The sequence below is a fragment of the Salmo salar genome, chromosome 17 (assembly GCF_965601325.2).
Source record: "Salmo salar chromosome 17, fSalSal1, whole genome shotgun sequence".
Taxonomy (NCBI): Eukaryota; Metazoa; Chordata; class Actinopteri; order Salmoniformes; family Salmonidae; genus Salmo; species Salmo salar.
The window spans coordinates 56018799-56030653 of NC_138307.1; the positions used below are offsets into that span (position 1 = coordinate 56018799).

At 42.9% G+C, this 11855-nt stretch overlaps 1 protein-coding gene across 1 annotated transcript in view; it reads right to left on the reverse strand.

Moving 5' to 3' along the window:
* Window positions 1–11479, reverse strand: part of LOC106576188 (calcium/calmodulin-dependent protein kinase type 1D) — a 63786-nt gene extending 52307 nt beyond the window's left edge. The window contains exon 1 of the mRNA XM_014153167.3: window positions 10854–11479. Within this exon, the coding sequence (XP_014008642.1) occupies window positions 10854–10948 (95 nt within the window). The 5' untranslated portion in view covers window positions 10949–11479. The remainder of the gene's footprint in view (window positions 1–10853) is intronic.
* Window positions 11480–11855: the final 376 nt, after the last annotated feature.

An 11855-nucleotide genomic window follows, 5' to 3' on the forward strand; every position in this document is an offset into this window, starting at 1 on the left:
CCACACCCTGTATGGCCCTGAAAACTGGGCTGCTTTAGGAGAGTGGGCTTCAGTAATGCCACAGCATTAAAACACATCCCAGAAGACACAGAGGGAAGAGGGAACCACTTAACATGTAGCTTCATGTCATGCTCCAGATCTGATGTGGCCGTGACATTAATTTGGTGGCCAATTAGAGTTTCTCCCCGCGAGCTCCTCTCACGTGTCTCATCAGTCTCTGATTGCAGAGCACGAGCAGCAGATGAGACAGGAGACGCTAACATGGAGTTGAGGTAGTGTGTGCAATCTGCAAGCACACACCCTCACACAAACATGCTCTGTGCCTGACCAACTATGAAACAGAGTCCTATAGGAACTAAGCTATGAGGTGTATGTAACCAAAGTCATTCGGTATGACTGGTCTATACAAATCTACACAGAATCATCGTGACTAATCTGTATAGGCCTAGCTGGAATAAACCAGCCACTATCAAAAACAACTTATAGTAAGTAAGACTTAGGTCTCCCTCACCTGATACCAATCCCATTCCCACGCAATGGCCGTTTGGAGTCTCTAAATAGGGCTCTGATCCGATAATGGACTGATGTTGATGATCATTAACACTCAATAGTCTGTACATTCACACGTCATGGAACCTCCCCAAGAGGGAGTGTTGTACACATGTATTGATGCACACACCTTTATGGTGTTTTCACACACTGTCCGTTTAAGCCAATTGTGATGAACTCAGTGCGGCTCGCTTAAGTTTTTGAGCAGAGTAAACACTCCAAAGAAACGGACAACCCTCAAAAGAGCCCCCGAAATGAACTGAAAACATCTCGTGTGGTGGTCGGAGTTCGGTTCGCTTTAATTCAGTGGTCCGGTTCCCTTTTTTAGGGCAATGTGAACACAAAGCTCCCCAGGTTCGCTTGTCATTATTCCAGCACCAAAACTAGACTACTGCAACACCGTTTCCCCTGCCATAACCTCCCCACATTGGTGCCACAAAAGAGAGAAGATGGTATGCCAGTTGGTGGACAAAACGTGTGCCGTCTAATGATATCGATTAGTGATTGTCAAGGATGCACAGAAATTCCAAAATATGTGTGGAGTTTTGTACTGACACAATGTTCTGATTATTTGTTTGCAATATGTGATCTATAGGCTAAGAGAGCTTCATAAGCTGTTTATTCGATTGTGGGGTTTGAATAGTGAGAAGACAACAACATATGATGAGAATCACAAAATAAGAAGGATCTTGATTTTGTACCCTATGCGGGAGCCTTGAAACATTCCAACTGACGTTAACCATTTTAAATGTCAATTTCAATGGGGTAAGTCAAGGGTTAAGGTTAGGTAAGGGTTGTGGTTTAAGATTAGGGTAAGGGTTAAGGTTAGGATTTAGGGTAGGGATGTCCCAAGAATCCCGGATTGCACTAACCACAAAATCAACGCTTCATCTTAATAAAGGGGCAGTAGCCTACATTGGGTGTAGAATTTTCAATTACAGCATTATTTCATTTGCAGTATTCTATTCATTGTTTTACAAATAATATTTACATGTTAATATTCTCATCTTTTAACTAAATGCAATCTATTAGCTTCCGAAATGTAAGTAGGGATATGTACAGTTGAAGTCGGAAGTTTACATACACTTAGGTTGGAGTATTTAAAACTTGTTTTTCAACCACTCCACAAATTTCTTGTTAACAAACTATAGTTTTAGCAAATCGGTTAGCACATGTACTTTGTGCATGACACAAATAATTTTTCCAAAAATTGTTTTTTTACTGATTATTTCACTTATAATTCACTGTTCCAGTGGGTCAGAAGTTTACATAGACTAAGCTGACTGTGCCTTTAAACAGCTTGGAAAATTACAGAAAATAATGTCATGGCTTTAGAAGCTTCTGATAGGCTAATTGACATCATTTGAGTCAATTGGAGGTGTACCTGTGAATGTATTTCAAGGCCTACCTTCAAACTCAGTGCCTCTGCTTGACATCATGGGAAAATCAAAAGAAATCAGCAGAAATCAGCCAAGACCTCAGAAAAAAAATTGTAGACCTCCACAAGTCTGGTTCACCCTTGGGAGCAATTTCAAACTCCTGAAGGTACCACGTTCATCTGTACAAACAATAGTACGCAAGTATAAACACCATGGGACCACGCAGCCGTCATACCTCTCAGGAAGGAGATGCGTTCTGTCTCCTAGAGATGAACGTACTTTGGTGCGAAAAATGCAAATCAATCACAGAACAACAGCAAAGGACCTTGTGAAGATGCTGGAGGAAACGGGTACAAAAGTATCTTTATCCACAGTTAAACGAGTCTTATATGGACATAACCTGAAAGGCCGCTCAGCAAGGAAGAAGCCACTGCTCCAAAACCACCATCAAAAAGCCAGACTACGGTTTGCAACTGCACATGGGGACAAAGATCGTACTTTTTGGAGAAATGTCCTCTGGTCTGATGAAACAAAAATAGAACTGTTTGACCATAATGACCATTGTTGCGTTTGGAGGAAAAAGTGGGATGCTTGCAAGCCGAAGAACACCATCCCAACCATGAAGCACGGGGGTAGCAGCATCATGTTGTGGGGGTGCTTTGCTGCAGGAGGGACTGGTGCACTACACAAAATAGATGGCATCATGAGGACAGAAAGTTATCCTGTTAGGGCTAGGGGGCAGTATTGACACGGCTGGATAAAAAAACATACCCGATTTAATCTGGTTACCACTCCTACCCAGTAACTAGAATATGCATATACTTATTACATATGGATAGAAAACACCCTAAAGTTTCTAAAACTGTTTGAATGGTGTCTGTGAGTATAACAGAACTCAAATGGCAGGTCAAAACCTGAGAGATTCCTTTACAGGAAGTGGCCTGTCTGACCATTTCTTGAACTTCTTTTCCATCTCTATCTTTTACTAAGGATCTCTGCTCTAACGTGACACTTCCCACGTCTTCCATAGGCTCTCAGAGCCCGGGAAAAAACAGAATGTCGTCATTCCAGCCCCAGGCTGAAACACATTATCGCCTTTCTCAAGTGGCCGATCAAGGGACTCTGGGCTTATGCGCGTGACCCGACCGCCCCCGCCTTTGTGATTTTTTCCTCTGTTTGCCGAAAAGGAGATTCCCTGTCGGAATATTATCACTTTTCTACGAGAAAAATGGCGTAAAAATTGATTTTAAACAGCGGTTGACATGCTTCGAAGTACGGTAATGGAATATTTCGAATTTTATTGTCACGAATTGCGCCATGCGCGCGACACTTCTTTACCATTTCGGATAGTGTCTGGAACGCACGAACAAAACGCCGCTATTCGGATATAACGATGGATTATTTTGGACCAAACCAACATTTGTTATTGAAGTAGCAGTCCTGGGTGTGCATTCTGACGAAGACAACAAAAGGTAATCAAACTTTTATAATAGTAAATATGATTATGGTGAGTGCTAAACTTGCCGGGTGTCTAAATAGCGAGCCCGTGATGCCTGGGCTATGTACTTAGCTTTTTGGTGAAAGCACATTTTGCAATATTCTATTTTAAAATCGGACATATCGAGTGCATAGAGGAGGTCTGTATCTATAATTCTTAAAATAATTGTTATGCTTTTTGTGAACGTTTATCGTGAGTAATTTAGTAAAATGTTAGCGAATTCCCCGGAAGTTTGCGGGGGGTATGCTAGTTCTGAACGTCACATGCTAATGTAAAAAGCTGGTTTTTGATATAAATATGAACTTGATTGAACAAAACATGCATGTATTGTTTAACATAATGTCCTAGGGTTGTCATCTGATGAAGATCATCAAAGGTGGGTGCTGCATTTAGCTGTTTTCTGGGTTTTGGTGACATTATATGCTGGCTTGAAAAATGGGTGTCTGATTATTTCTGGCTTGGTACTCTGCTGACATAATCTAATGTTTTGCTTTCGTTGTAAAGCCTTTTTGAAATCGGACAGTGTGGTTAGATTAACGAGAGTCTTGTCTTTAAATAGCTGTAAAATAGTCATATGTTTGAGAAATTGAAGTAATAGGATTTCTAAGGTTTTGAAAATCGCGCCACAGGCTGCAAGTGGCTGTTACGTAAGTGGGACGCAAGCGTCCCACCTAGCCCATAGAGGTTATGTGGATATATTGAAGCAACATCTCAAGACATCAGACAGGAAGTTAAAGCTTGGTCACAAATGGGTCTTCCAAATGGACAATGACCCCAAGCATACTTCCAAAGTTGTGGCAAAATGGCTTAAGGACAACAAAGTCAAGGTATTGGAGTGGCCATCACAAAGCCTTGACCTCAATCCCATATAAAATTTGTGGGCAGAACTGAAAAAGCGTGTGCGAGCAAGGAGGCCTACAAACCTGACCCAGCTCTGTCAGAAGGTATGGGCCAAAATTCACCCAACTTATTGTGGGAAGCTTGTGGAAGGCTACCCGAAACATTTGACCCAAGTTAAACAATGTAAAGGCAATGCTACCAAATACTAATTGAGTGTATGTAAACTTCTGACCCACTGGGAATGTGATGAAAGAAATAAAAGTTGAAATAAATCATTCTCTCTACTATTATTCTGACATTTCACATTCTTAAAATAAAGTGGTGATCCTAACTGAGCTAAAACAGGGAATTTCTACTAGGATTAAATGTCAGGAATTGTGAAACTGAGTTTAAATGTATTTGGCTAAGGTGTATGTAAACTTCCGACTTCAACTGTAGCTGTCCGATAACCAGTGTTGGGGAAGCTACTCTGAAAATATTTTATTTAACTAGGCAAGTCAGTTAAGAAATTGTTCTTGTTTACAATGACGGCCTACCCCGGCCAAACCCAAACGACGCTGGGCCAATTGCGCGCCGCCCTATGGGACTCCCAATTACGGACGGTTGTGATACAGCCCGGAATCAAACCAGGGTCTGTTGTGACGCCTCTAGCACTGAGATGCAGTGCCTTAGACTGCTGTGCCACTCTGGAGCCCTATATAAAGTATATATACAGTAGTTTACCAAGCTACCAATTACTTCACACTGGAAGAAGTTAAACTGCACTAACACTACCCTTTATAAATATAGTAGTTCAGTACATTCAAACTACTACGTGAAAAATAATTTATCTAAATATGAAATGCAAGACTACAAAATACAAGAACAGATCACCCTGGAGTCAGATGTTAACAGAATGTGTAATTTAGCCCATTAAAACAAATGTAGGAATTAGGCAGGTCTGCTGTCGAAAAAGAAAGGAAATTCAAACAAACACATTTTTTATTTTAGAAAATAAAAAAAAAGGTGTAGTTCCAGTAGTTAGCTACACTGTTGAAAGGAAAAAGAAGAAGCAATTAACTACTGAAAACATTATCAAGATCTGAATTTAGTTATTCTTCCACCAAGCTACTGTAAAATGGAGTTACATTTCTAGTTGAACTAGCTGTACTTCACTAACCCAACACTGCCGATCTCACGATCTCATGGAATGGCTTGTCCTTGTTTCCTTTCTAAACATAGCAATGTGAATGCAGAGAAGACTAGGACCACAAAATAGGTGATGTGAACTGGCAAAATAGTTGAGTCCTCATTCAAAGGCAAGGGCAGTATGAATACAAAGACACCAGTTCCTTTGCTTTTTCTTTTTTTACTCCAGAGTTCACTTTAAAGAGGACTGAGATCAGTTATTTTAAAAAGGACTATGTGAAAACACCCTTAAGTTTACTAGAGCACTTCTGAACATGGTTGTATATGTCTTGATAACACAAAGTGTGTATTCGAGTCTGGATCCACTCCCGCTCAAAAAGGTTGGATCTGTTTTGGCATCTGGAAAGACATGACATTTTAATAGATTTTTGAATATTAATGACAAAAATATGGTGGGGAAAAAGTGACTTAATTTTACCCATTGCTGTAGCCAGAGACCACTGTTTTGGATGGATGTTTCTCAGGCCCTCTATATACAGTGTGTGTGTGTGTGTCATCTAGATCAGAATGAGCTCACTGTGGTATAACAATACTGTCAAGACAAATTGAGATGAGTCCACTCAGACTTAATCTAGGGTTGAATCCCAGGAACTAAATGAGGCCACGCACCGGGAGTCACAAATAACAAGAACAACGAGCATAAATAACCATCACTGAAGAAAAACCTGAAGAAAAGAAGAGAGGGAACAGCTGATGGAACAGGGAGATTAAAAGAGCGGAGAGATAATGATTGGGGTAAAGAGGTGATGAAGGGAGGAGGTAGAGGGATGGACGGATAATCCGTGTCTCTTCCTATAATGAAGATGCCCGATTACAGTCTACCCTTAATCCATTAGGCCCAAATGCACGTGCACACACACACACACACACACACACACACACACACACACACACAAAATGATCCCAATACAAAAATGCTGTATGCTTTCTGTACACTTGTTATACTCCTGAGACCCAGTGCTAAACTATCATGGCTGGCTTTCAAAGTTGCATACACTTCATCTGAGGCAGCAAGGTCGGATAGTAGGGACAGCTACGCAGAAAGAGAGAGAGAGAGAGAGAGAGAGAGAGAGAGAGAAAAAGAGAGAGGGGGGAGATAGAGAGAGCGAGGCCGAGAGAGAGAGAGAGCGAGAGAGGCAGAGAGAGAGAGATAACTGCAGTCCCAGAAAGAGGACAATGCCAGGAGCCAGGAAGTAGAGCATTCAATTAAGGGCATCGTGGCCTAGATGGTACACACTCCCACAATGCAACTCTGCTTTGCCCTCTGTCCCTTCTCCCTCTCTTTTTCTTACTCTCTCTCAGTTCAGCAGTGAGAGGTGTGGCATACCTGAAACACACCCGTCTGCAGCATCATATGAACACCTGGGCCCCCCAGGAGCTCACAGTGTTTAATAATTCAACAACAGAATGCTGCAGAAAAACACACACGCACACATACAGGAAAATAGGACACCAGGGACGAACACACGCACACTGACTAAGGCTTCCCTACGTGCCACTTGGAAATATTACTCTGGCACTCCAAAAGTGTTGTGTTAGCCTTCGGGTAAAGCTGGAACACAGGACACCAGGCCAGACAGAGCCCTGTGGCTCTACTATGGCCTCTATAGTGCTTAACTCCCAGCAGCTGCCCCTTACATGACTTACATTAACTACTAATAGTAGCTCTATGGATCCAAGCTATAGCCTACAGACTGGCTTGTGTGACTGATCCAATTGATAGAGAAATGTCTCCGGACTGACATTTTAAAACCGGCAGCAGCAATCAGCCCATTTGACTTTATGGACGGAGACTAAATGAATCTGTGTCTTCTACATCACACAGGAAGCGATGCAGGTCCTAATCCAGGCACTTGTCATCTCCCGTCTGGATTACTGCGACTCACTGTTGGCTGGGCTCCCCACTTGTGCCATCAAACCCTTGCAACTTATCCAGAACACCGCAGTCCGCCTGGTGTTCAACCTTCCTAAATTCTCCCATGTCACCCCACTCCTCCGTACACTCCACTGGCTTCCAGTAGAAGCTTGCATCTACTACAAGACCATGGTGTTTACCTATAGAGCAGCCCCTCCCTACCGTCAGGCTATGCGCAAACCCTACATCTCAATCCAAATACTCTGTTCTGCCTCCTCTGGTCTCTTGGCCCTCCCGCCTTTATGGGAGGGCAGCTCCCACTTAACTCAGTCCAAACTCTTCTCTGTCCTGGCATCCCAACGATAGAACCAACTTCTCCCTGAAGCTAGGACAGCAGAATCCCTGCCCATCTTCCGAAAACATCTGAAACCCTACCTCTTCAAAGAGTATCTTAAATAATCCTGCAGCACCCCCATCACATCCCCTCCTCACCACAAAAAAATAAATCTTGCCTTTCATGAATTAACACTTGCATTTGACTTTTTCCTCTTGCTAGCTCAGACTTTGCTGATAGCTACTTCAGAGGAAAAATGTACTTACTATGACTGCGATATGTGCTTGTCCTACCTAGCTATCTTAAGATGAATGCACCAACTGTAAGTCATTCTGGATAAGAGCATCTGCTAAATGACTCCAATGTCAAAAGGAGTCAAAAGATGTGACATTCTGCTTGACTTGAAACACCGTCTTATGAAGTGTTAATATTGCCTTATAAACATGCATACATCTTATAAATGCAGTCATAGAGCATTATGAAGCTGTATAGCAAAGCAATAAGGCACAAAAGACCAACGTGACTGGTGCCATGTGAAAGGCTCTGTCCATCTTTTTACAAGGTGAATAAAAATGTTAATCTCTCATCCAATTTCTAAAGACTAGCTCATAACGTGTGTCAGAGAAACATGTTGTGGTAGCTCAGCCCCAACTCTTACCTAACCCCTATTCAATGTAACAGTATTTCTTCTCCCATCCTCTCCTATTCCCTTCTGTCCTCATCTCCTCTCTTATCTATTCCTCTCCTCTTCCAATTCCTTCTCAACCCCTCTCTCGCTCCTCTTTCCATTCCCTCTAAGTGTTGAAAACAAGACTCCAATGGTCAAGAGACTGGAGCAAGATAGACTATACAGTCAATGTCCCTGACTCCCTGCTGTCTTTCTTCCCTTCCTCTCTCCATCTCGCCCTCCCTCCTCTCCCCTTCTTTTTCTGCTGATAGAGAATTAAAGGGGAAAACCCCAGACATCAGCAGGAGGGAGTTCAAAGGCTGAGGCTGAGTACAACTCTGGTTAATGTGTTGCTATGGCGTTAACATGAAATGTCTGAGTAATATTTTTAGGGCAGAGAATTTTTTCCTGACCAAGAAAAATTCCAGGTCATACTTATAACCTGAGGCCAAGTGTGTGTGTGTGCCCAGATGGCCCTTTTATGTTCCAGAGTCCGAAGCACAGAGGGCTGGCCAGAGACCAGACGGGAGGACAGATCCCCAAGCCCGCCCCTGAGGAAACAGAAAGATGTCTCCACCAGGAAGAAATCTGGAGGATCAGGACCCAGTGAACAACACACAGAGGTGTGCTGAAAACCTGTCTTTAGTACCAGTTTGGTGCGCATGTGAAGGGGATGAACAGTACCTCTGGAAATCCTTTGTAAATAACCCCAATCAGTGTCTTTGTCATGCTGTGAATTTATTTAACCTTTATTTAACTAGGCAAGTCAGTTAAGAACAAATTCTTATTTACAATGACAGCCTACCCCGGCCAAACCCTAACCCGGGCGACACTTGGCCAACTGTGCGCCGCCCTACGGGACTCCCAATCACGTCCTGTTGTGATACAGGGTCATTTGTGACGCCTCTAGCACTGAGATGCAATGTCTTAGACCGCTGCGCCACTCGGGAGCCCACTGAATGGTGCTAGGACATAGACACCATGGTAGCAGAGTGGAGACTTGCGTTATAAGCATAGAAACTGAGTGGTCCCTCATTAGTCCATCTGTAAAACACACACACCCAAAACACACCTGTCCATACTTCCATCTGTTATGTGAATTCCAGCCACAGGTAGAAATTCGGATCTCCTCTTTGTTGATTTAAGTGAAACTGATGTTGCCTTATGAAGAACAAAGATCCGACATGACCTTTGAGCCTAATTCATGCGCTCTCTGCTCCAAATGGGCATACCTGGAATTCTGCAAAGGCCATCATGCACACACAATGCAGAACAATGGTTCAACACTCCACAACTTTATTAATATACTCAATAACCACGACACATTGCCCACTGAACTGACCTGTTGAAAACTTGTAATAATTATCATTTATTACCGTCACTGTTATGCAACATGTCTGAACTGTTACAGTGGCCTATTCCAGGACTAGGAGGTTTTCCATGGCCAGCTAATCCGCTTTAATCCAACCGTCCTCCCTCGATTCTGCCAGTCCAGTCAACAAACTGTTCCTCTGTGCCAAAGAGAATGAAATAACAGGCCAGAGAGAAAATCTGCTAAAGCCTCCAGCACCTCACCGTCCGGTAGGCATAGCGGTCTTCAAGAAGAGGCTGGGGTATTTGGCCAAGCATTTCATCTGAACAAGCTGTTCAAATGGGTTGCAAATTAACCGTTATGATGCTGTCAAACCAAAACCAATCTTTCATGTATGAGGTTAGTTACATTTTAGGCCTAATACGCCTAGTGATTAAATAGGATTAAACATTGACCGATAAATCATTCTGGATGAGATAAACACAGAAAACCACGATAACCACTCACCAATGGTCAAATATATTTTTTTTTATAAGGTCGAAGACTCAATTTATATCAGTGTTTAACTGCCCGCGTCTCCGAAAGGTCATTCCTATGATAGATAGCAGCGCAAGTGGAGCTGTCAGAGCGGTGGGCCGGGAAGAGAGGGAGGATGAATGTAGTAGGCTAACCTAAACAATAGCCAAGACTGCATAAAACAAACAGAGACAACTGAACAAGACATGCGTAACCGGTTGTAAAATAGTGGACTAAAACACACAATACCCCCTTATTTAGGCACAGGCTATTGTCTAGGTTTTTCTAAAAACAGTTCCTACATAGTTCAGCCTACAATAGGCCTCATAGCTTCCCCTAATATCGAAGTGGGTAGCCTATGTCACACATAATTTGTAATGATATAAACTAGCCTACAAAAAAGTGACATTCGATATTTCTCTACCATAACGTATCCAACAAACACTCGTCTCATCAAACCAGATATGGGTTAACGCTAGCCTACAGTCCGTTAAATAACTCGTCATAGATAACCGAACATCTCGGCTGGCTTCCAGTTAAACCGGGAGCTTAACGGTCATTAAACCGAAACGGATACAAAGTATCCAGCGCGAGCGTCCCGCTACATTCGGCAACAAAGTTTCAAAGGCCTACCGCGGTTTACCAGATGTAAATTCATACCCAATTAGCATTGACAACAATAGGGCTTTTGAAAATGTTAAGTAATAACACTCACGTTCCGAGGACCTCTTTCAATTCAAATATTTTCTTGATATCGTCGACTTGCTTTTTCCACGTCCCTTTACCGGACTCTCCATTCTCCCGATCCATGGTGGAACAGGGGAAAACCGGGGCAAACGATGCCAGTGAGTCTCAGCAGCCCCCCGAGATAACGCAGCTTTCCCACGCTTCGAGTTACACGTCCTGCTCGTGAGGAGCAGACCCACGCGCATAGAATGAGCTAGGCAGGAAACCTTTTCGAGCTCGTGGTTTTCCCGCTGTAAAAATGTCACCGCAGCTCTCTAAAACAGGTCTCCTGTTTTCTTCGCTTCTTTTTCTGTCTACAGCGTTCCGTTTGACCGACAACGAGCTTTCACCGTTTGTGGTTGCACCTGCAGGGTTCAACTGGTCTAGATTATCTTGACGTAAATTGTTTGGGTCTACGTGTCACCTTTGCGCGATCGCCTTGTCTCGCTCTCCCAAATTTTTTCCCCGTTTTAATTAAGTCCTCTGTTGAGCCGTGTGGTGCGTAATGCGAGGACCGAGGAGTATTATTTCATCTAACCATGCTGATTGTGCCATCGGTTGTTATGGCAATGAGGGAGGCTAGGATGCTGCTCATCGCTCGATTTGACAGCGTGGCGCACAAGTGTGTGTGTGTGTGATAGTGTGTGTAACTGGATGTCTAGAGATAATTCGCATTGCACCAAAGATACGTCCACGAAACCAGAGTATTTGCAAACCATCAAAAACGGACAGACCTGTTTCTAAATAAATGAATTGTTTTATATTGGCCAATGTTTATTATGATGGATATTGGGCTATTCCAGGTCAGATGATGGAGTCTACATTGGGACCCATGCAACTTGCTGTGAAGTTTGAGAAAGCGTGTCTCCAGATAAAATGTGAAAATTTGCCATATTACTATATCTTGATCAAAACAGTGCTGACATGCATTAGACAGGTGATGCAATGAAATGCAATTCATGGGTCCTACACCAGTTTAATATCTTAGACA